We start from the raw sequence: 25,737 nt of genomic DNA on the forward strand, positions 1-25,737 counted from the left end.
AACAACCTCAACAACTAGAGACCGATTTCCGTTCTCTCAACTTTTGCGAAGGTTGCTGAACATGTAATAAATAATCGCCTGTATAATTATCTGGCACGACACGAAATTATTGCAAAAGAGCAATATGGTTTCCAAAAAATAAAACAACAGAATCTGCTTTGCTTAATAATAAGGAACAGCTAATTGACAATATTGACAATTTGGTTTCCAGCCCGTCAGCCCTGTACGGTCTTCACCACCACCCGAAATCACTGCGATTGCTCCTGGACGACCTTCGTACTTCTCTACACGTCGCCGAAACCCTAATGAGTGGCGGACAACCGACGACAGGCCCATTTGTTTCCATTGCCACCGCATTGGCCTCATCTCCCGCCACTGTCGAAATTATTGGTCCCGTCGCAGCACATACCGTCCTCTCAGCTCCCACCGCGACGACGAACAGCCCAGCCACTACACGCCCCCTCCAGCCCAGCACAGTGCTACAGTCGACGGCCAGATTCCCCGCTCCAGCCGCTCCCCGTCCCCCTTGCGTCGACAGTCTCGTTCGCCCCAACGCCGTCGCTCCTCTCCTGGCCCCTACGGACGCTCGCAAGCGGAAAACTAGACGCTGCAGTGTCTGGAGGTGATGCTGCAGTACAGCCCCAGTCCCAAAATCCTCGATTAGCCCTTCGCGCACACCATAATTTGCTCGCCATTCATGTCGATGGAGTGCCTGTGCGAGCCCTGATCGATACAGGCGCGCACGTATCCGTCATGAGTTCAGCCCTACGACGCCGCCTCCGAAAAGTACTGACCCCGGCACCCAAAGCCGTTCTCCGCGTTGCCGACGGCGGAACGCCTCATGTTGTTGGACTTGCACAGCCCGTGTGACCATATCCGGCCGCCATACATCCGTTCTGTTCTCTGTTCTGGACCAGTGCCCTCATGAAGTCATTCTTGGCCTCGACTTCCTGTCAGCATTCAGCCCTCATTGACTGCGCCACTAATGTTGTTGAGCATGACCTTCCTCTTTCTGCTGAGTCGCCGTCCCCAGTTATACACCGTCTTTGTGCTGTCGACTTTGTCCGTCTACCGCCTCAAGCCGCAACTTACATTTCTTTCTCATCTGTTCCCCCTGTACCTGATGGTCACTACGTAGTCACTCCGGAACTTGACGTCGCCCTGACGCGCAGCATTGCGCTTCCACACATTGTATTTACAATGTCGGCCAACCGAGCGTACCTTCCGGTCCTGAACTTTGGTTCATCCATCCAACCGCTCCCGCAAGGCATCTCACTCGCCACGCTGTACCCTGCTGCCGAATGTGTGATATCAGTGGTGGACAGCTGCTTACCTTCCACTCAGCAATGCCGGCTGCCTGCGGCCCCATCAACAGTGAACCCAACAGACGACTACGCCGACATGATCGCTTCTGACCTACCGCCGATGCAAGCTCGCGATCGTAAGTGCCTCTTATCATCTTTCCGCTACATCTTCGACTTTGATAGCCGTGTTTTGGCTCGGACCTCTGTGGTGACGCATCACATAAACACCGGTGATTCCGCTCCTCTCCGCAGACGTCCGTACCGAGTGTCCAGCGCCGAACGCACCGTCCTAAATCAAGAGGTGGACAAGATGCTCGCAAAAGACATCATCGAGCCCTCGTCAAGTCCTTGGGCTTCACCAGTCGTCCTGGTGAAAAAGAAGGACGGCAGCTGGCGCTTCTGCGTTGATTATCGGCACCTCAACCGCATCACAAAAAAAGACGTATATCCGCTCCCAAGGATCGATGATGCATTAGATTGCCTCCACGGCGCCAAATATTTCTCTTCAATTGATCTTCGATCGGGGTACTGGCAAATTGCCGTTGATGAAAAGGACCGCGAGAAGACCGCCTTCGTGACGCCTGATGGTTTATACCAGTTTAAAGTCATGCCGTTCGGCCTCTGTAACTCCCCGGCTACCTTCGAACGAATGATGGACTCCCTTCTTCGTGGCTTTAAATGGTCCACTTGCCTCTGTTACCTAGACGATGTTGTGGTTTTCTCGCCTACTTTTTCCACGCACCTCGAGCGCCTCTCCAATATTCTGACAGTGTTTCGTAACGCCGGACTTCAGCTGAACTCATCGAAATGCAAGTTCGGTCGTCGCCAACTCACTATTCTCGGACACCTCGTTGACGCTTCTGGTGTACGCCCAGATCCCATCAAAATTCAAGCTGTGAAGGACTTTCCTCTTCCAAGGTCGTCGAAAGATGTGCGCAGCTTTTTCGGCTTGTGCTCGTATTTTCGCCGTTTTATCAAAGATTTCGCCGGCATCGCTCGTCCCATCACCGATCTTCTGAAGAACGACACCCCCTTTACCTGGGGCCCTGCTCAAGAGAACTCATTTTCATCCCTCGTCCATTTGCTGACCACTCCGCCCATCTTAGCACATTTTGACCCGTCGTCTCCCACAGAGGTTCGCACGGACGCCTCCGGATATGGCATCGGCGCCGTCCTAGCCCAACGTCAACATGGTCAAGATCGAGTCATCGCTTATGCCAGCCGCCTACTTTCAGCCGCAGAGCAAAATTACACCATTACTGAGCGCGAGTGTCTTGCCCTTGTCTGGGCAGTAGCTAAATTCAGACCCTACCTGTTCGGCCGTTCATTCGCTGTTGTCACTGATCACCACGCTCTCTGTTGGCTGTCTTCACTAAAAGATCCCACCGGTCGCCTTGGTCGCCGGGCATTGCGCCTCCAAGAATACTCATACTCCGTCGTGTACAAGTCAGGGCGCCATCACCAGGACGCTGACTGTTTATCCTGATACCCTGTGGAACCACCTGACCTAGAGGACGCTGAGACCCTGCCCTGCCTCTTATCTATCTCCGATCTTGCCGATATTGCCAACGAACAGCGCCACGACTCATCTTTACGTCCTATATTTGATGGCCTCCGTTCTGCAAACCGATCTCCGTCTCTGAACCTTTATGTGCTCCAGAACGGCATTTTGTATCTCCGAAACCTACGCTCCGATGGCCCTCCGCTCCTGCTCGTGATACCCCAACGTCTACGCTCGTCTGTCCTTGAAGAACTGCACGATCTGCCGACAGCCGGTCACCTTGGCGTGTCCCGCACGTACGCTCGGGTGCGGCATCGCTTCTTTTGGCCTGGTCTCTATCGTTCCGTCAAGCGTTACGTGGCCGCTTGTGACCTGTGTCAACGTCGGAAAAGGCCCTTCACTTTGCCTGCCGGTCTTCTGCAACCCATCGACATCCCTCCGGAACCTTTTCACCGTGTTGGCCTCGACCTTCTTGGCCCTTTTCCGACGTCCCTCTCCGGCAACAAGTGGATCGCGGTCGCAACTGATTATACGACTCGGTACGCCATCAGGCGTGCTTTGCCGTCCAGCTGCGCTACCGATGTTGCCGATTTTCTACTGCAAGACGTCATCCTTCACCACGGCGCCCCTCGTCAACTGCTCACCGACCGCGGTCGTTATTTTCTATCCAGAGTAGTTCACGACATTCTTCGTTCGTGTGACACGCAGCACCAGCTCGCGACAGCTTACCACCCACAAACCAATAGGCTTACGGAAAGGTTCAACCGCACGCTCACCGACATGTTAGCCATGTACGTATCGCCAGACCACCTTGATTGGGACGCAGCCTTGCCTTATGTGACATTTGCATATAACTCTTCCCTTCATGACAGAACAGGCTATTCTCCTTTCTACCTTTTGTTTGGTAGGCATCCCACCTTGCCTTTGGACACACTCACTCTTCAGCCCCCACCACTGCTTACGCTCGGGACGCCATCTCCCAGGCCACGCTGGCTCGTCAAATAGCACGTAGTAGGCTCCAAGCCTCTCAAGTTTCCCAGAAATCAGCCTACGATCGCCGTCACCAGGCCGTCGAATATACCCCAGGATCATTCGTCCTTCTCTGGACGCCCTCTCGCAGCGTCGGTCTCTCCGAGAAGCTCCTTTCGCACTACCGTGGCCCTTACCGTGTCGTGCGCCGTGTTACCGACGTGAACTATGAAATTGCTCCCCTTGAAACCTCGCCATCGTCCTCTGGCGCCACCACCGACATCGTCCACGTCTGTCGCCTTAAACCTTATCACGACGCCCATACGTCACCGCCCTAACGCCGAGACGGCGTTTCAGCAGCCGGGGGTCCTGAAGCGGGTAGACGACGACGACAAAGAGCGATGGCACGAGTGGGAAGAGTAGAAGACGACAACTAAGTTCGGACTGTGTTCTCGGTGTCGCTCACAGCTGTTCTTATCTATTTGTAAATATTTGTAAATATATTCTTTCCCGCAACAATATAGAAAAAAGACTAGTAACAATAGGAATTTTTCTTGATTTAAAAAAAGCTTTTCACTCGGTAAAACACGATATCCTTCTCCAAAAGCTGGAACGGTACGGGGTAAGAGGTCTTGCTCTTGAGCTTATCACCAGTTATTTAAAAAATCGTTTTCAAATAACCCAAATAAACGCAGTATCATCAACACCAGGGGAAATTGTAGTTGGTGTACAAGAGGGTTCTATTTTAGGACCGATACTTTTCCTTCTGTATATTAACGACATAGTGAACTTACCTCAGACTAAGAATATTATTATTTACGCAGATGATACTAATGTGTTCTTTTCAGGAAATAATATGGCTATCTTAGAAAAAGAAGCAAACGTATGGCTACAAGAACTTTCTTCATGGCTGGAATCTAACCAATTGAAACTAAATGTTGAAAAGACTAAATATGTCGTATTTAGAGCCAAAAACAAGATCATTACTGAAAGTTTTCAACTGAAATTTCAAAATTCAACTACTTCGTGAAAATTGAATAAAATTTTTAGGAGTAATTTTCGAGCAGCACTTACTGTGGAATGACCATTCAGATTATTTACGCACTGAAGTATCGCGGTCAGTGGGCATGATAAACAGACTACGAATGCTTGTACCTGTCAGATGCAAACTACAGCTATACTACTCTTAAGTTCACTCCTATATACATTACGGCCTGCTTGTGTGGGGAACAACAACACTTACTAATATAGCAAAATTATTTGCGCTGCAAAAAAGGGCTATCCGAGCTGTATTCGACCTTACACTCAGCCAAGACACAGGGGAGGTTTTTAGGAAACACAAGTTACTTAAAATACAAACAATGTATGACAAAAAACTGGCTATATACATAAAGAATCAAATAAAATACAGTAAAGAAACGTTTCAGAACACATATCTGCACATGCCTGGACTATATAACTTCCGAACAGCTAATTTCCATGTTTCAAAGTCCCGTACAAATTATGGCCACCAAATGTTGACATTTATGATACCGCGAGTTCTAAATGCTTACGCCCCGCTACTTTCTATGGCAATGGAAAAACAAAGTGACCAAAGCTATAAAAGAGCCGTGCATGATATGCTACTTTCGTGACAGGGCTGTATAAGTAAACACCGTTGTATCTTTTTTGGTATCAAATCTGTATATTACTGCCAATTTAATTTTAACCTGCGTTTTTTTTTTCTGTTCGAAGTCGGTTGCTGTAAAATGCTTCGAATGTTTGTTTTAATTTGTTGTTTGTTTTTGTTTAGGAGGGCAGGCCTTAGGTGTTGTTTAACGCCTTTTGCCTACTCGTCCTTGGTTTACGTATGCATTGTAAACCAAAAAAATAAAAAAATAAACCAATATGACCACTGCAAAAGTAACAAGATCAGCAACTATTTATTTATTTATTTATTATTAGTACCTCAAATGCCCTTTGGTGTGGGGTATTACATGAGGGATGGGCGTAAAGAGTAAAAATAGAAGCGGATACTAACGCCAAGCCTTAACGGTATGACGTGACTGCTTTCATGGGTGCCTTCATCGGCCCGGAGTCCCCTTTGCGTAGCGCTTTGCAGGCATGGTCATTATCTACTTTACGTTCATAGATCCTTGCTAGTCTTCATACCATTCCTGGTGCAGTGGAGCAGTGGTTTGGCATTGCGCCGCGGCCCTGCGATGACAGGTGTTGCCACGGGTGGGGCTTGTGGGATCCAGGTTGCTCTTGCCGAAGAACCCGCGTCGCCAAACATACAATGCCGAAATTGGTGAGTGGGGATCTTAGGACTAGAACGCTAAAAGAGAAGTGCTTTAAGATTAGAGAGTCGGAGTGAAAAAAGTCAACGCGTTTATTTGACGTTTTGACTGGAGGCCGGCCTTATTGAAGAGTGAGAGCGCGGGGCCTACCCGCGTCTTTTGATAGCACGCAAATCTGCCCAGAAAGAGTTTAAAGGAGAGAGTGAGAGAGTGAAGGCATACGCCGACACACAGGGGCAAGCAAAACGCCCGGCCAGCCTCGAGACGTATGTACTATCTACAAGAACTGAAACGCAAATTGCGAATCTCTTAGCCAGGGGATCTTAGTACTATCATCGCGCTTTTTTTTTTATTTCGAAAGCGTGAAAACTTTTCTTCAAAAAGTGTTATTCAACCTGGCTTGAATTTCTTGTCCAGGAGCTAATATGTTGGCGTTTTTGTATTGGCACCTAACTTTCTTGTTCGCGTTTCATTCGTTGCTGATAGTACACACGACGGAAGATGTACTTATGTAGGTACGTACAGTCTTTGTCAAAAGCAACCAGGCTGCACGGTTTGCTTCTCAGTCCTATATTAAAGCTATTGTGCCAGCCCTCAAGCCCTAAATCTCTGCACGGCAAGGAGAACCCCTGTCATCACCTTCCGAGAACTTTTTGATCTTTAGGGAAGACGTGAGGGCTCTACTATAGTAATGAGAAGCAATCCAAGCGGCCTGGTTACTTTTGGCAAAGACTGTACGTACATGCGAACGTAGATACGCCCCTCACTCCCTCGACATGAGGTGGAGGCGGGCGATACTGAGGGTAGAGATAGCCAAAAAAAAAAAAAAGCGGCGTAAGGAATTAACAAAAGAAGGTAAAACCACGCCATTTGTAAGCCTCTGCAGCGCCTCTGGCCGCATCTGTGTGGTCTCAAGCGACGCCAAACCAAAACCAAACAGAGACACTCAGGTTCAGACAACTCAGAGTAGCTCCATGTCGGTGGCACATGTGCCACTCAAACCATATGAGGTTTACAGGCGATGTTCTGATGGGAACGCTCGTGATGCCGAAATATCAAAAAAGAAAAAGAAATATAGAGCAATGTCAGAGAAAAACACAGGATAAACGAACATATCACTGTTGCAGTACCTAACAGCAGCAGAGTGTTTGAATGCGTCATAAAAAAGAAAGAAATGAAATTTTACACCATGGAAACGTTTTCAGCAACAACAAGTTATAATAACATAACATATCAAGTTACAACAACAAGCTAACATAACTCATAGAGTTGGGAGCACTTCAGCATTCCTTCAATCTATAGAAGTATGCTGCTGTGATTCTTAAGTGGGGGGTTAACATTGGGGATAGGTACCGAATGGGCAAGGACGAAGTTGACGTGGGAGTCAAAGCGTGCCTGCTTTGCGTCGTTTATAGTTGCTTTTTTTATGTTTAACTTTTGTGACTGATCATCGATGATTGTCAGAGGGCGTTTCTGGCATGGTATGTCCGTACGGAGTTTAGCTCAGTGACATTCAAAATCTTCTGCTTTGAAGCCAATCCTGCGAAAACGTCGAAACTGGCTGCAAGGAAAGGAGGCTGTACAATGCCTGGTGCGACTGCACTGAAAGTGCTAGTATTGTCTGTGTATGGGGTTTTCTCCAAACTGTTGTGTCATGTTTTGCGCTTGTGCTAGTTACTTTGACGTCAAGAAAGTTTTTATAGTGGCCGAGTATGAAGAGGAGAATAAGTTGTTAGTACAGGTATTGCTGAAGTTGCAAATAAATTAAGTTTTCCCTCCCGATGCGTCGAGATCGAAAAGAAGTCGTCGATGGACCTCCTGTATAAGTCTTTCTTATACCGGTAACTATCGAGGAATTCTTTCTTGCATAGGCGTAATTTGGCCAATTTTTGTGCCCAATGATGCTCCGATTATTTGCTCACAATGATGGCCACGGAGATAAAAACTGTGCGGCTCGAATATCAGTTTTAACAAGCCTTGTAAGCGTGTTGCCGTCAGTAAGTTTTTAGGCTTTTAAACGGCCGTAACAATTAACGACTGCTTTGATGTCATCTGCAAGCGTATGTTGGTGTACAGTGAAACGACATCCAGGGCGACCAGAAGGAAATTATTTGGGATGACTAAATCAAGAATCTTGCCTAAAGATGAGTGGTTTATTTAACATAGGAGAGGTATCAGGGAGAGATATTCCTAATGAGGTTGTCGACATAACTGTAGATTTTTTCAGCAACGGTTCCAATACCGGACACGATTGGTCTTCCTGATCGTATGCTTTCTAAATTTTCGGAAGGCAATAAAAACGTCCCGCACCTGAACTGGTGGAATAAGTGCTTGTGCGATCTTGTCATCAATTTCCTTCTTTTTTGCCAGACTGCCAATAGTTTCGGAAGTGTGGCTTTTATACTCTGGCATAAGATCAGCGCGGAGAACCTTCTAAAATGTGGAATCGTTTTGTTTTCTTTAGGCCTCATCAAGTTAACAATTTTCGTCCATAAGCACTGTGGCGCCACTCTTATCATCCATAACTAAAATGTCCGATCGACTGCTAAGAGCGTGCAATGCTTTGCGCTCATGTATTGTTGGGATAGGTCGGTAAGAGTTACGTTTAATAAAATGCGAAAGGATGTCTTTTGCATCGCTTTTATATAGAAATCAAAACACTTGGCGTGCAGCGGAGGGGGCGTCCAGTGGGTAATACAAGGAAGTTTTCGACCGGGGTCAAATTTTTGGGGCCATCGCGATAGCATTTCCCCAGTCTAGGGATTCAGGAGAAACTTTCGAGGTTTTTGTAAACTTGGAGCTCATTCGGTTTGCCGCTTGCGGGCAGAAGTTGATACCCTTTGAGAGGATCATGCATTCATTGCCTGACGGAGCTGCAAAGGAAAGATTTACACCATTGTATGTGTAAATTTGATGACTGCTGACGTCCAATCAGATGAACCTGAAGGAAGTGAACTAATATTTATGCCTGACATAGAGGCTCTCATGAACGAGATAGAAATGTTTCAGAATAAATCAGCACCTTTCATTTCATCCAACTTTCATCACACTGCCAGTGTATCTGTCATGAAATCAAACCTAGGTTTACCACCGCTGTTAACGCCCCCAAACTTGACGTCTGTGCTGCTCCCAAAACTTTTATCATGAAGGAAAGCATGAGGATTTGCTCACGTCATACATGTATATAACCTCACGCCTCAATAATCAGTCATGCGAGGTACTCACGGCCAAGTGAATGAGGCCTGTCGCACAAACATAGCAAGCAGCTTCCGGCCCATCTTATCCGGTGACAACAGAAGCGACCTTCACGGGGGTTTATTGGAAGCAGCCGCCGCGCCAGCGAAACAGGTCCATAAAATGAAGCGGCTGCGTTATGGAAGACAGGCGGAGTGAGGTGCCCAAGCAAAGAAAATTGCTAACGGAGCCGCACTAACAGCCATTCTGAACGCAGCCATGAATAAAAGGTTAAACGTACGGCAAGCGAAACTTTGCTCTTTCTTCGGGCAGCTGACAATCTGGTGACGTAATAAGCCTAGAGCACTGCGAGAGGACAGAAGTTTGGATGCCTGTAACCAGGAATATTCTAGGCGCTGAACTCTGCATGCTGTACACGAAAGACTAAGCGGAAAAGAGTACGGTCCTTTGTTCACAGCCGCTAGTTACAGTGACATCTCATCTTTCGAGGAAGTCATCATCATCATCATCAGCCTGACTACACCCACTGCAGGGCAAAGGCCTCTCCCATGTCTCTCCAATTAACCCTGTCCTTTGTCAGTTGCCGCCACTGTATGCCCGCAAACTTCTTAATCTCATCCACCCACCTAACTTTCTGCCGTCCCCTGCTACGTTTGCTTTCTCTTGGAATCCACTCTGTTACCCTTAAGGACCAGCGGTTATCTTGCCTTCGCATTACATGCCCTGCCCAAGCCCATTTCTTCCTCTTGATTTCAACTAAGATGTCATTAACCCGCGTTTGTTCCCTCCCCCACTCCGTCCTCCTCCGATCTCTAACGTTACACCTATCATTTTCCTTTCCATAGCTCGCTGCGTGCTTGCTTCTTGCTTCGAGGAAGTAGTCCATGACATTAATGATGTATATATTTTGTACAGTCGCACTTCCGGTTGCACATTCTGTTAACAATATCTCGCGTAACGTTACACATTGTCATGCATATTGTGTACCGAGCACTACGCCAGCATGCAGAATATGTAGTATGCTTGATACGAGCGATGACATGGCGGGGCCAAGAGCAAAGCCTTATGGTCTTTCCATCCAACCTAAAGCGTCTCATGAGATAATGCAAGGTGGTTTTTCGTCATCTCAGTTGCGTCTTCTCTGTGCCTTCAGCTTATGATATATTCATTCTCTGCGCCGCGGCTCTATTGCTCATGACGTATACTTCAAGGGGCAGTTAAAATAGATCCCCATTCCGGATTCACCTCTTTCCGCAGGACTCCACCGTTCACGCGGCTGCCATGCCTGTCGAAAACACCGCTTTTAGTGAATTAAGTTCCTAGTGCTCGCAATTTTCGACAGTTTATTTTCGCAGCAGGTCAAGGTCTTGCTAACGATGAGTTTATTGATAATACCCGAGGCTTAATTAGATCTCTCGTTTAGACGTGAAATTCTCCAATAAAAGCGCCAAGGCCGGCTAAGGTACAAATCTTGCTTAGAAAGCTCTATACACGTACGGAGGCGTAATTAAAAGTTTCATATGACAAATTCTCATGATTTCGCGTGTTTTTGTATGACTGTTATGGAAACCATACTGAACATACGACGTCCTGTGGACCACAAAGACAACATATGCAAAAGTCTAAATTCATGCAAACTCCGTGACCAAAATCGAATAAAAATAATTGCTGGCTTGTGTTTTATACACAAACAAAGTTCACAATAGAGCATTCCCGGCAGCTTACCCGACATGCTTTATTCACCGCTACCAGACAAACCCGAGAGTACTCATGGACTTCGTTTGACGTCGTACACATCATACGAAAACCAACTAGGGACTCTACGAAAATGATTCGAAACGGCACGGAAAACTTCAGAAATGCATGTGGATTTTCATGTTTCTCTCAAATATTACATGACTACGCATTTTCATTGTTCTACATACGCCTCTATCTGGAGCATTCTAGTGGGGAGACGCCATTTCTGGCCCTTGTGGGAAAAGTCTGAAGCTACGCTGTGCTAATTTTAAACACTGTGTGGGCTTTTATACTGGTTGCGGATTTATTTAGAGGGTGATAACTCTGCGTAAAGGGCAGCTGAGTTCTACCACCTGCCACGGGAACGCTCGGCCGTCTGGCGGCTGACGCTGTGTAGGACCTGCGTCTGTAGCTAATTTTGTGCGTGTTCTGAGATGTGGATAAACATTGAATTTATGTTAACAAAGCGCAACAAAATTTTATTTTAAGTACCGCTAGCCAGAAGCATGCTTGCCTCCAGACTGTGTGAGTTTCGTTGGCCTAACTGACAGTCGAGAAGCGGCTCCGGCGGCTGGCATTCAGTGACGCGGGGCAGAACAGTTGACACTATGTGGCTTCCTCCCAACGTGCTCACGCCTGGGTGCACTGCCAAAACATATACAGTTATCACTGTGAGGTTTTCAATATCAGAAATAGATTTAAGGGCCACTGTAAGGTTTTAAAAATGCTAAATTTAGTGTCGACAATCGCCGAAGTTGAGTACACTAGCTTAGTGGACTTGTAACGAAGAGGGGCGAGCACCGAATAAAATTTAAGGACCTGGCAGGGGCTGAGGGTGGTATTCTGTCTTCCAGGTCCTTAAGAACTGTAAGATGTTAAAGTGTCGAGATGTTTTAGCCTGACAAGAAACACGTTTGCAATAACGTGGTACGGCACAGCCCGGAGAGGACACTGATTATCCGAAGGCCAGTCATCTTAAATCACGTCCTCGCACGCCCCCTACAGCACACGTGCTTTGCGATTAACTCTATAGTTTGCGCAAGCCTTCCAGGAGCACAAGCGTTTAAAAAAAACTTGTAGCGTGTGGGTTGTTCCCTGCAGATCATTTTACAAAAACACATCCTTCGATCTACAAGTTTTTTAGCTAATGGCAACATTGACATTGACCGGATTCAACATACAAGCATTTGCAATGCCTATTCGATGACTAATTGATAAGGCCATCTCCAGGACACGAGCCCAGAAACAGTTTGAACAGAGCATGTGTAGTGCCAGTGAAGGTGAGGTCATTTTAATCATGATTTATTATTCTTTCTCACAATGACAAAACGCTGGTGTCGAAACAGATTGATCGAGTGACTGGCCCGGCATGTCCTAAAGAAGTGCGCCAGAAAAACAATGAATGATGACATAATTTAAAATGGTGTCGACTATCACGCGTGCAGCACTAAAATCAAACAATCATACTTAAAGACGAGAAAAATGGATGTACATGAAACAATCATGCTCAAAGGCGACAGAAATACATGTACAAAAGCATATAGGCAGCCAGAAATCACAGAATAAAAAAATTGCAAAACCATGTTACACAACGAAACAGAGCGGGTAAAAAGCAAGCTTATATGAAAAAATAAATAAGCCATGAATATGTGTTTCTACAGTTGTGTGGTTTCGTGTGAGATCCTTTACAGTTGTTAAACTGGTGCGGAGGTGCAGAAGTAATTGATAGCAGACCACAGTTGTTTTGAGTACAGCGCAAAAAGCCACCTATCCTCTGGTGTGGTTTAGTTTGGGGTTTAACGTCCAAAAGTTACTCAAGCTATGAGGAATGCCGTAGAGGAGGGCTCCGGAAATTTCGACCACCTGGGGTTCTGTAACGTGCGCTGACATCGCGCAGTACATGGGCGTCCAGAATTTCGCCCCCATCGAAATTCAGCAGCCGCGGCCGGGATCGAACCCGCGTTTTTCGGGCCAGAAGCCGAGCGCTCTAACCACTGAGCCACCGCGGTGGGTTATTCGCACTTTTCAGCAATGGTGGCGCCCCCACGCGGTTCTCTTCCGAAGCGGTCGACCGGTGATCAGCGTTCGCAGTGCAAGCAGCTACGTTTCGTGCAATGGATGTGCCGACGCGAAAAGTGGAAAGCAATCGTTTGTGCAGTGTTCCCCAGTGCATCAATCGAGCAGCGTGAGATCTATTGAGCTTGCACAGTTCCTCTAGGCAGAAAAAATTTGAAGCACTTTGTAACTTGGAGCTGTGGATCGGGAATAAAGTGACTGATTCGAATTCAGTGGTCGTGTATAGTGAGCACGTCTAGAAAGAAGATTTCTACTGGCGTTATCTCGCTGAGTTAGCCGTCATAGCTTGGCTGGTTACGGCGCTCCTCGGTCCGGAGATTTATAACTTCAATTAAGGACCTGAATCCTTTGCGATCTCGGCTGAATGCCAGCACCGTGTTGTCGCTACAGATTATCGAGAACTCTCCCGACATGGCGTCAAGAATGCAAAAAAAAAAAAAAACCACAAGCCTGCTAGGGAGGTTGCAGATGTGTGTTTTAAAGGTATGGTTTCAATGTCAACAGTTGAAGATGTTTTGACTGTGGTGCGCATGAAACATTTAAATGTAGCGTACCCGTGTGCACAGACCATTTTACAAAATGGTCTGCATTTTTCGCTCGTTATCATGTTCACGACTTTTGTTCATAGGGCGAGGTTAAAGCAGTACATTTGGGCCGGGCGTAGTTAATTACCTTAATTTACGATATACAGTCCACACCCGTCGGCATGCAGGGCTCAATTTCTTCTGAAAAAATTTTGTTCACTAGACTGTCCGCGTCCGATACATATAGCCAGGGGAGCAACGTGTGCAACCGGCGCATAAAAATGTCTGCACGCACAGCAGAAGCATAACCTCGTAATAGAAGAAGCGTAAGGAATTTCATGCCATCCGGCGATATTGAAAGATAATTTACTGTCCGCGCCTATAGTTAGTGCGCAGAGCAAAAAATTTAAGTTTCTAAACATCTACATCCCGCGGACTGTATATTTGAAGTTAGGGTACATGGAAGCCAATTAGTTAAGATTTCATGTTAAAAAGTTGCAGCGCAAAGCAATGCAAAAGATGATCGAAATGAGGTTTACATCGTCCACTGCCTTCCTTTGTGTTGTATGGTTTAAAGCGGATAGTGGATCACATGGCTGTCATTAAAAGGTGTCTCATCCTCTGCGACGCACCTCTGCGTTTCTTTAGTGAGCCACTGAATCGCTTCGACAAACACAACAGGGCCGGGAGCTGCCCGATCCTTCATACGTGCGCACTTCCGTGGCACCGCCATCACCGCTCCGTTCTCCATGACGACGATGCCGTCGCGCCACCTATAGGCGCTGAAAAGTGCGAATCCTTAGGCATATATTCTTTGAGATTGATTTCTTTAGAAGAATAAGCCACTCAGAAGAAAATAATTATTTTCAGTGCCACAAAGATTAGCCGCACTAATAGATTTTTTAAAAGCTATAATTTCTAATTAGGAGATAGCAATCGTACATTTCCGAGCTTTGATAGAGAAACGAAGAATTCGCGAATATTTTATTGGCTGTTTCCTGTAACTGCCCCATCTTATTAATACACTATGTCAATAAAACGAAGTCAGGTGGTAGAAGTTCACACCGTATCATCCTGAACGATCGCAGCATGACAGACGAGAAGAATGGTCTATTTCTCGTCAGTGTAAAGATCCCACGAGAATGAAGTTGCTCGAATGTTTATGGCATCCTGGTGATGAGGCTCACGGAACGCAGAAAAACTGGATAGATGAGTGCCGGCTATGAGACTCATTCTTTGTACTTCACTCTTAGCAGTGACACATTATTCTTCCCACAAAATAACCTAAGTGGGGCGCTGCTCAGGATTAGGTGTAGAGAAAAATTAGCAAAATGAAAGGACTGTGCCATTCAGAGACACAGACAAAGCATGAAGACAAACTTTAAGAGGTAATGAACAGCATGTGTATTATTCGGTCCTAAGAAGTTGTCTTTCTAATGGAAGACGATACGAAGACAAGTTCTCTCTCCCCCCCAAAAAAGAGATGAATTTCTTCTTGCCGGTGGAAAAGAATATGCGTGGATTGTTCGATGGCAGAAGGGTGTTACAAAAACAATGAAAGTGCACTAATATTCGATTCCGTGATGGCAGGCACTGAGGCACTTCGTAATGTGCGAAGCAGTAATCTTTACTGCTGGTGCGCAGACAGCGCTGAAGAGCCTAAAATGTGACCTTGAATACTGAGCGTAAAATGGAGATTTTTTAAATGGCCATCGCCAATTCCACAAGCGCGCCAGTCTTGCAGGGGGAAAAAAAGTAAAAAAGAAACAGCGACATTACTTTTCCCCAGTAGACAAAATCTCAGCACGAAATGCTCTGCGTAAGAGAAATACATATTTGCGGAAGCCAGCATGGGGCTTCGCAAAACAGGACTTCAGGCTTTACAGCACTCTCAGCATGAGTGCAGTACCAAGTCCTTATGGCATCCGGAAAGGAAACAGCTCCACTTCGGCTGCCTTCTGGTCTGTAAGTGGCAAAGATGTGCTGATGTAGTAGCTACACTAAGAGATCCGTGCTCCAGTCATCTCTCGAAGGCTTAGAAAAATTCAGGGGGACCTTGTTGACCTAAAGTGCGGTGAGGCGAAAGCCTTTATCGCGGTCTTGCTGCTTGTGTCCCTGGTGTGTGGTTAAGATGCTAATTAAGTACACAAATGTTTGTGAATCTTAAATGCTGGAGACACTGGAAGGCGTCTGGGAGGCATCCGTCTGACTCGACGCCTTTCTGCTAATACTCTCCAGCGTCCTAGACAAGGAGAACTACATATGCGTTGGCAGAAAGTAGCGTAGCCATTACCACGCTAGGCTGCGGAACGGAAGGGTGATGGTTCGAGTCCCATCGTGCAGAAAGATCTTTTTCCTGGTCTGACTAGAAAAACCATGACACCTCTGTCGACAACGATGAGGCATTAAAGGCTTACGCCTTAAAAATTCTCCGCTGCTTGTCACCGCACACACACACAAGAAGCCTCGAGTAACCTCCGCAAAGCGGCGTCCAGTGTCACCACAGCCTCGCGCACGATGTCTCCCCTCTTGCGATCACACCTCGCGAAGCATCGACTGCAGTCTTCCGCACAGGCTGTCCGGCTCGAAGCCTCTCTCCTCGTGGAGGTTGCCGGCGCGTGTGAGTGCGTCGCTGAAACGGCGACACGCGTGCGAGTTCAGTGCTACGTCCACGCGACTCTCGGGCAGCGCCGTGCCGTGCAGGAGCGCGGCTAGGAGTTGGTGCAGGTGTTGTGGCAGCAGGTACCGCTTCTCCGGCACCAGGTCTAATCGGCCGGGCAGCGTTGTGTAGGGCAGGCGGGCCACCACGATGTGGCAGTAGTCGCCCAGAGCCTGCGCCTGACTGGACAGTAGCGCCGCGTAGGTGGTGTGGTACAGCTCGTCTACGTTGCTTTCGCTCACCATGCCAAGGTCCTGCAAGGAAGGAAATCATAGTTGGCTGGCATCCCTGGCCTTTGTGAACTTTCGCATGCAGATGCTATGCCTTCTACACAATGCGAGAACCGATTGGTTTGGTTTCAAGGGTAACTTTTTGGTCTTGATCTTAAGCCCTAGTGCTGGAGAACGGGGAGGTAACAACACTGGTTGTGTGTATATAAACACATATCTTAAAATAAATGCTGCTTTTCACTCAGCAGTCTTCCTGTCCTTTTACTTGTACTGAAATGATTGCTAGTTGAGTTCAGCAGTGGAAACAACACAAGACAGAAAAGCTGGGAGGAGCTACCAGGCTGCTCCTTCAGCACGTCTTGAAGCTTCTTACTAAGCTGCGACATGCAGACACGCTTAAATATCGCCAGGACTAAGCCAAGGTTCCCACATGAGAAGCATAGTAATAGAATCACTGTTTTATAAAATATTTGTCGTTTCTCGACGTCCTCGCTTATTCAAAGAATAACCGCGTTACGTGAAGCTCGGCGTGCCTGCTGTAGAACTTCCGTTTGCGGGCTTATGCGGGAACATTACTTAACCAAGTTCGTGATGGATCAGTGGCGCGGGCTTGGCGCCCCTGGTTGCTTTCAAAGCAGCGGTTGTTATTCTGTTGCAGAAGAATGGGAAGCTGGGACAGTCGGATGTAGTTCATCTTGAAAACAAAATTATGAGAAAACTAACGAATTACACAGGAAGTACCTGCTCTTCCTATGTCCTTCCTCCGTGTGCGCTGATTTTTGTTTTCGAGATGTAGTTTACTCTATCTTGAAGTACAGGGTGGAGGCGTAACTGATTGTACCGTTCCTTAGTCGGATCTGCTTTAGAACTGTATTGATTGGGGCCGGGCGACGCACTACCCTTAGCTGCAGAACAAGAGAGAGTGAGATATCCCTCGGTCCACATGTACCGCGAGTACAATCGTCAGTACTGAATATTCAGCGAGAGTTGTGCTTTTATTATCAGTACCTTTTCGGTCTGATTAGCTGATATTTATGTTTTAAATTTAATCGCACAAATTTAACGCAACCCTAAAACCAACTCCAGGCAGCCAAATCGAACGATTGCGCATCCTGCATAGAGGAAGCTGGAACAAGTTCAACGATGTTCATCTATAGGACGGCTGGTTATTATGAGGTTTTATCGACACTAAAGTCCCAAGAAGGAAAGCTGCTAGGCAGGAAGACACAATCTCCCGGGTCCAATTAGCCTCACGTTTATAAAAGGCATTCAGAGGACTAGAAAGAATTTGGAGATAAGAGTTAATGGAGAATGCCATAGTGATATGCGGTTCGCTGACGACATTGACTTGCTAAGCCACTCAGGGTATTAACTGCTCAGCATGATCAATGCATTGCAAAAAGCAGAGCCGCAGGTGCGAAAAATCATACCCGGAAAACAAGTGATTTTGACCAGTATGGAAAACGAACAGCCATTTAAGGTAGGTATGTTCGCGCTGGAAGTTTCAAGGGATGATATTTACTTAGGACAGGTAGTTACCCCAGATCCGGGCCACAAGCGAGAAATCCATAGAAGAATAATTATGGGGTACAGAGCATTTGGCTGGTACTCTCAGTGCAGGAGTAGAAGTTTACGAGTATTCTTCAAGGGAAAAGTGCATAACAGATGCATCTTATCAGAACTCACTTTCAGGGAAGAAAACTGGAGGTTAACGAAAAGGAGAATGAATTGAGCTATGGAAAGGAAAATGATACCTGTAACGTTAAGAGATAGGAAGAGAGAAGAGTGGGTCCAAGAACAAACGCGAGTTAATGACATCCTAGCCGAAATTAAAAAGAAATGTTCATGGCCACGGCATGTGATATGAACGCAAGATAATCGATGGTCCTTAAGGATAACGGAGTGGATTCCAAGAGAAGGCAAGTTTAGCAATGGGCGGCAGAAAGTTAGGTGTGCGAATGAGGCTAAGAAGTTTGCGGGAATACGGTGGCCGCAGCTGGCACAGGACAGGGTTAACTGGAGAGACATGGGAGAGGCCTTTGCCCTGCAGGGGCCATGCCAGGCCGATGAAATGATTTTTTTTTCCACACTTGTGTCACGCTTGTCGATTCCATTGTTCTGCAGATGCAACTATTTTTTATTTCTGCATGACAGCACGTGTTCCAGCTGCTGTTGAAGACATCCCAAGCCAATAAACAAAGGAAAGAACAGACTCTCTGCGAGATTTGCGCCAGACAAGCCAGGGGTCTATTGGGAGCAGGCTTTATCGAACTCAATACCTGCGGTTTTCTGGGAACTGTCTAATAAAGGATATTAAACCAACTCAGGACAAAGCGGGTACAGACAAACAAAACCTGTTATCAGTTTTTCTCTTTGTTGACTTTCTTATCTTAGGGTCTTGGCGCTGCAGAGAGACACGTTTTTCTTTTTACAGACCTACCACTTACTGAACCTTGAAGCGTCCACATCTGCTTGTTCTCTTAAACTATCGTAGCTTCTGTTATCACGCTCAAGTGCTGTCTGCTAATCTCATCGAGAACCACGATGCGGTATCGCCTGTATCCTGCTTTCAGTGGCATATGTGAACAACTAGATGACCTGCTGGCACACACTTTAATGACGCTGAACGTTCCTGCCCTCATTTTAGTCATGCCATGAGTGTAACGTGAAAAAACAAACTGATAAATTTGTTTGTTTTCGTTAATTTTTATGTCAGAACGGTTATGTCTACATGTGCCATTGCCTCTTGCTTGGTTCACTACATTTCCCATCATTGCCATGCTGTGACCTTTCTTTTAAATGCGCGCCGTTGCCTTGGGTGAGATTTCCTATTGAAGTGTACTTGGAGAAATAGTCGGGAGGTATTCTAAAAGGGAGGTATTACCGTACAAGGCAAAAGCGACAGCCCAAAAGCCTTCACAAGGCGCCAAATTAGCCAAGCTGCATCTAAAAGCGTTTGTTTCGCTTGCATGAAGGAATGTTCTTTGCATCTTATAATAAAATTATCGCAGGGGCCTAGTAGAATGTTTTGTAGGGAAAAATAAAGCATGTGACTCTATTACTTGGGTTCTGTGTGATTTCCAGAGCAGCACTTCTTTTCTTTGCATAGCTTTACGTAGACTACACGAGTGATAACTTCACAACTGGTTTCATCACTACGACTGTGGCCGCATTTAAAGGGCGGCAGAATTGAAGGGCGCCCCAATAGACCTTATGCAAAAACTAGCGCCCCCGTGCGTTGACCGCGCGCGTTTCCGCCATGTTGGGGGCTTACGGATACCGCATTATATGGCAGTGCGGGAATAGCGACGCGCACGCTGGCATTTATCGTCGTCCAAGATGCCCAAATACTACTCTGTACCTTGCTGTACACAAAGAGGACTCACGGATAACCAAGGAAACAAGGTAAGAGTGCTAGCTTCGTGCAATTTTTTTTATTTCTCGCCTGGAGCACGATGCGAGGCAGCAGGAAGCCTCTTGCGGGTGTCGAGTGCTTTTCGAGAGTTAACAACCAGATCGTAAACGAAGTCGCAACACAAATAACATTTACAGAACTAAAACGGCTAATAAGCCGGATGTTTGCTCATCTTGTATTTGCCGAGGAGCGCTCCTGCCTGCTAGCAGTTACGGCGCACTGCGTCGGTCAGCTAGTAGTTTCTCACGCGGTATTAGTTTTGTGTCTGCCGCTCGGCTTCATGTGCCCGTTTTTTTATCCTGAACCTTCGGTTTGCTTTTATGCAAGATTTATGCAATCTTAAATTTGGGAAGTGTCACAGGCGAACGGATCCGCAAAGGACCTTCGCGTAGCCCGTGTCAGTGACTTGCGTACGTAGTAGGCAGCGTAAATCGATCATTTACCGTTCGTGGTCGGCTGTTCGATCGTCGCGTATTTTGTGAAGATCGTATTTTCCAAGGTATGACCCACAGTGCAGCGTCGCCAGTCATGGTCGGGCGATCACTTTGCCGAATACGAATCGTGGGGAGCAGAAATGCGAGCAACACAGATGTTCAGGTCGTCTTTATTATTATTATTTTTACGCGCCGAAGCTACACCTGGGCTATGAGGAGCGCAGTAGGGGAGGGCATCGGATTAATGTTGACTACCTGGGGATCTGTAACTTGTGCCGAAACTTCGATATACTGGCGTTTTCGTTTTTCGCCTCCATCAGAAAAACGGCTGCCGCAGCCGGGATCGAACCCACGTCCTTCGGCTCAGCAGCACAACGCCGTAGCCACTAGGTGGCTATGCTGTCACCAGGCATTTTAGGCTTTATGTAAATTTGAAAACAGCTCATAACGTATCGTCGCTAATGCTCGACTAATTGTTGTTCTGACTTATTTCAGATAATTAACCTCACTGTAGCATGGTACACGAAGTTATCTTGCAATTGTCCATTAAGCAGCAGTTTTCAGAAGAACATAACTACAAAATCTCTTCTTAGTTCCAATATAAACAAGATGTTTAGCAAAGCATGCATTGAGCCAAATTCAGAAAAAAATTATTTCCAGGTATGCAGCATATTTTACTGTGCGTTTTTCTTTTGCAGGTGTCTTTCCACTGCATCCCAGATGAGCTGAACATGCGCAAAGCATGGCTAATCGCCATAAAGAGAAATTGCCCGTTCAACATTGCGACTGCCCGCATCTGCTCAAAGCATTTCACAGAAAATGACTTCCTGAGGAACATAGCTAGTGGGCGCAGGAGGCTAACTGTCACGGCTGTACCATCCGTGTCTGCATTCTCCATGCCGAAGAAAACCCGAAAGCCACCAAAAGCTCTTAAAATAAAAAAACTTAAAATAAAATAAAAAATAAAAACTTAAAGTAAAGCGATCGCACACGGTCCGCACCAAGCAACTACGTTGACTCCATGACCACAAGCCCCCAACATGGCGTCGCTTGCTTGTTTCGGTTTTCTTCCGGTAGATGGCAGCACTTTTGCATAAGGTCTATACTGCTGTTTTATCCGGAGCCCGCCCAAAGTTCTGCCTCGTCTTCGCTGTTTCTTCGGCTCACAAAAATCTAATAAGCCTAGTCCCTGCTGCTGTAACCACGTACCTTGTGCTTTCGGTATGCCTGGTGCTTGAGCAGCGCCCCATCAGACTCGAGCACCAGAATCTTCTCGGTGGCCTTGCTAACCGCTGCTTGGACGGCCGCAGGGTTGAAGACAGGGCAGGGCAGCTGCGCCATGGCTATCGCCCAGTCATGCGTCACGTGGGCGGGACCTGCGGCCGCTTCGTCCCACTCAACACGCATGCCCAGCTCTGTCTCCAGCATCTCGCACAGCTGCCATACCGCCGACACGTGGGGTTCGCTGTCGCGCGAGTACACCACCTTCAGCACTGCAAAGCCACAAAGATATAACTGAGGAGGCGGATAAGTGGTTGCGTTTATTCACGTCAAGAATAGAGTGGCGTTTAGACAACTGGAAATTCCGAATATCGGCTCTTGCGGGCATGTGATAAGTATAGCGCTCGGAACGATGCAACCAATTCGGGAAGCCTGAGCGTGGTCTCTGCTCCATTTTCCGCATAAATATCCAGGGAACGTTCGCTCTGTTTGTTTTCGGAAAGTTGGCGCCAAGCGCAAGACACGGGCTCTGAACGCGGGTTGGTCGTGTAACGCGCCTCCTTGGGATCTCTTCGCTTGCTCAATTGCACGGATATTTTTCTAAAGAGTCGGCAGCACATAAAGTAAAAATAGGCACGAATAAAGCAACAGCTGTCTTATTTACATGAAATGACAGCAAAGTTTTCAACATATATAACGCATGGAGGAGGACAAGAAGAGGTACTAAATAAGAGCAAAATTCTTGTAGTTCACTTTAATATATACCTTTGTATAACTATAATAAATACAATTACGCTCAGTTTTCTGGCGTAGTTGGCAGAACGTCCAGTTAAAGTTATAGTTGCAATTCCATGTATACATAATTATGTGCAGTTTTTTCCTGTTCAAAGCTTAATTATTGAGTTCGTTTTGGGCATAAAGACCCATAAAAATTTTAAAAATAATTGTTCGCCAGATGCACTTCCCGGATAGTGTAGAACCTGATATACCGGGTGTTTCAGCGAACACTTTCAAAAATTCTCATAAGTGGAATTTTCTTGGTAAAGATATGGTTTTTGCAGCATAGTATTACCAATGTTGGCGGACACCAGAAAACCGGTAAATCATATTAGGTAGTAAAATGGTTCACTAATTTTTAATAATTAACTTTTTAACTATTACAGTTAGGCGCCTAGTTGCAATTAGATATTTGTAGCCGGTCGTTAGTAATAGCCATATAAGTTTTTAGAATTTCGAAAATGCAATTATTTGCTCGACAAAATTTGGCTTCTTCGAATAGTTACGTGCACTGGAGGGGATGCTTTGCCTGCATGCTTTCGATAGCGCATGTATTTTTCGCACGAACCAGCCAGACTTTGTCGAGCCACAGCGGTCAGGGTAATTGCGTTTTCGAAATTCTAAAAACTGATATGGCTATTACTACCGACCGGCTACAAATATCTAATTGCAACTAGAGTTAAAAAGTTAATTATTAAAAATTAGTGAACCAATTTACTACCTAATATGATTTACCGGTTTTCTGCTGTCCGCCAACATTGGTAATACTATGCTGCAAAAGCCATATCTTTACCAAGAAAATTCTACTTATGAGAATTTTTGAAAGTGTTCGCTGAAACACCCGGTATAAGAGCCTTCACCATGCTCTTTTCAAAAAGGACTCATAATAATGAGCATACCGACCTCCGCAATTAAAAGAAAACGGTTACTTTCCGACGGAAAACAACTGCCAATGGAAACCTCCTCCGCGAATTGTCGTCGTCATATTAAAACGCTGCAGCACACAGCGGCGGTTGTAAGAAAGAAAATGGAATCTAATTGCACACTGAGCATCTTATTGCATACAAAAGTCGTCGCTAACCCAATTAAAGTTTCTAAATATTCTTAACAGAGTAGCGCAGACCTTGCAAAATTTACCAAACGAGCAGTACACCAGCCAGGTGCGTTTTCAAACTTGTAGTACACCAACCATATGCGTTTTAGAGTGAAAGCTCTACTCCTCGGCGTACAACTTCCGATTTCGATGTGGATGAGGCAATGACCTTCAGTACCTCACAAGGTCAAACCTAACCTAACTGTGTGGTGGTGTGGCCCAAGGTGTCGTAGTATGACGACGTGATAATATGACTATGACCATTGGGTACATGACCCTGACCTTGACATTTAATCTGAGACAGTGGGCGCCACATCGACAATGACCTTCAATGCCTCGCAAGGTGAATCCGAACTTAACTGCGTGGTGTTATGGCCCAAGGTGTCGTAGTGTGACCACTTGGTCATATAACTATGACCGTTGGGTACCTGACCTTGACCTTAACATTTGATTAGAGACAGTGGATACCATGCTTAAGAGCTTTCGCTCGTATAACAAGGTTTAAGCCGCGTTGAACGCCAATCATTTTTTTTTGTTTCAATGGCGTGTTCATTTTTTGCGGCTTTTTTATGTAGGAAGAAAATGACATTTTCGTTTGTGCATGTTGAGGAGGAAATTGTTTTTCTATGTGAATTCTCCTTCTATGCTAACTGTTACCAAGTAGCGAAGGTTGTAGGCCCTTGTCAAGTTGCCGTCGCTGGCTCAGCGTATACTTAAAGCCTCCTCCATATACATTCTCGACGGCACAAAATTCATTAGAAGTGCTATAATTGTTTTTGGGAAGTTAGCGATGTAGACATCTGATGAAGCTGCGGTATACATAGCTGGCTGTTGTTTCTTGCGGCGACCACATGAAGCTCCCGTGAGAAGGTGCACCAGAAAGATTTATTTCGAATGCATGGCTCTGGCAGCAGGAATTTCCGTGCAATAATGACTAATTTACAAGCGTGGTAACAAGTCCGGTAGGTAAAGCGGGTTTTCTGACGGAGCTTTACATTACGGAGCTCTGTTGTGCAGGCATTGTGTGTTCATGTTCAGTACGTTGCATGAATGTCTATTCGAAACATAGAAAAGAAAACAAGCATTTATTTGCACCTCGTTTTTTTTTTCATGCCCGCCTTCCCTTCAGTGCTTTTGACAAAAGTATGTGTTTTTGGGACCAAGGAGTAAGCCTTTGCGAAAAATACAAAGCTCATTTGGTTGGCTCCCGGGCTTTGATTTGGGGCCTGTACCGCATCGCTACTACTGTAAATGCCCGTCAGGGAGGTAAAGTTTGGTCCTCCCTGTTCCACAGCTAAACAGCTGTAGTGCTGCTACGACAGTCTACTTTGCGGCCTAGTGAGAAATCTAGTGATCTGAGTAAGTTCCTCCTGTTCATACCTGCACTATTATTTCGGGGTAAAATGAAAAGACAGATGAGGATTGACAGCACAGATTCGATACGCGTTTCAAGATTGGCGCCTGTCCTCGGTTTGCGGCAGAGCGCCCAAGAACGCTTTCCGGACGGTGAATGTTTATCACTGACCGGGGGGTCCGGGGTCCAGCAGAGGCTTCCCCACACCAAGCTCAGATGAACGCTGGGTGAAGGATTCTTTGTTCGCCTTCCACGACGGACTTCGCTCCCGGTGTACCAGCAGTATGAGCGTCGCAGTCAAGATCACCACTAGCGGCAGCAGCAGGACCAGCCATATCAGCTCGGTTAGGATTTCCTCGGGAGCCTCAGGCGTATGACCAATCGGCACTGTGCGGCAGAGTAAAATAACGGGTGTCGCAAAAATGACTGATGGATTTTGAAAATCAATAAAAAAAGACGGAATGAGATATAATTGTACTGTTTGCGGCATTACGCTTAGGAAATCAGAGAATTTTATGCCTTCAAAATTCAAATTTAGTTTACATTTCCGCCAACAGGTGGCGGATATTTTCTTTGGAAACTGCGCCTCGTTCCAACAAGACTGTTGTTCCAGGCGGTGGAACTCTAACACAATAAACACCCGCTGTTCAACGGAATAAACCATTTTGGTAAAGCGGAATTGCAATCTCAATAGCACACGCCATCAGCTTGATGGCAAACTACGGAATGACGAGCTCAAATATGCCCCGTTGTAGCTATACCTGTTCCAGATCGCCTGCAGCGCCACGTGTGGGGGGAAATGTAAACTAAATTTGAATTTTTAAGGGATAAAATTCCATGATTTCTTAAGCATAAGGCCGCAAACAATAGAATTCTATCTCATTCCGTCTTTTTTTTATTGATTTTCAAAAACCATTAGTCATTTTTGGGACACACGGTAACACTCATGTGAGAAAGATGGTTTCAGAG

At 46.2% G+C, this 25,737-nt stretch overlaps 1 protein-coding gene across 5 annotated transcripts in view; it reads right to left on the minus strand.

Moving 5' to 3' along the window:
• Positions 1 to 14,557: 14,557 nt before the first annotated feature.
• The window catches only part of LOC149336898 (uncharacterized), a 106,896-nt gene continuing 95,716 nt past the window's right edge, over positions 14,558 to 25,737 (minus strand). For all 5 annotated transcript variants that reach the window (XM_089553202.1, XM_089553200.1, XM_089553199.1 and 2 more), the window contains 3 exons: positions 24,940 to 25,155; positions 21,533 to 21,816; positions 14,558 to 16,498 (listed from right to left, as the gene is read on the minus strand). In XM_089553202.1, coding sequence (XP_089409328.1) covers positions 16,121 to 16,498; positions 21,533 to 21,816; positions 24,940 to 25,155 — 878 coding nt within the window. In that variant the 3' untranslated portion in view covers positions 14,558 to 16,120. The remainder of the gene's footprint in view (positions 16,499 to 21,532; positions 21,817 to 24,939; positions 25,156 to 25,737) is intronic.

This window comes from Amblyomma mixtum, chromosome 7 (genome assembly GCF_055824585.1).
Source record: "Amblyomma mixtum isolate Tamu chromosome 7, ASM5582458v1, whole genome shotgun sequence".
Taxonomy (NCBI): domain Eukaryota; kingdom Metazoa; phylum Arthropoda; class Arachnida; order Ixodida; family Ixodidae; genus Amblyomma; species Amblyomma mixtum.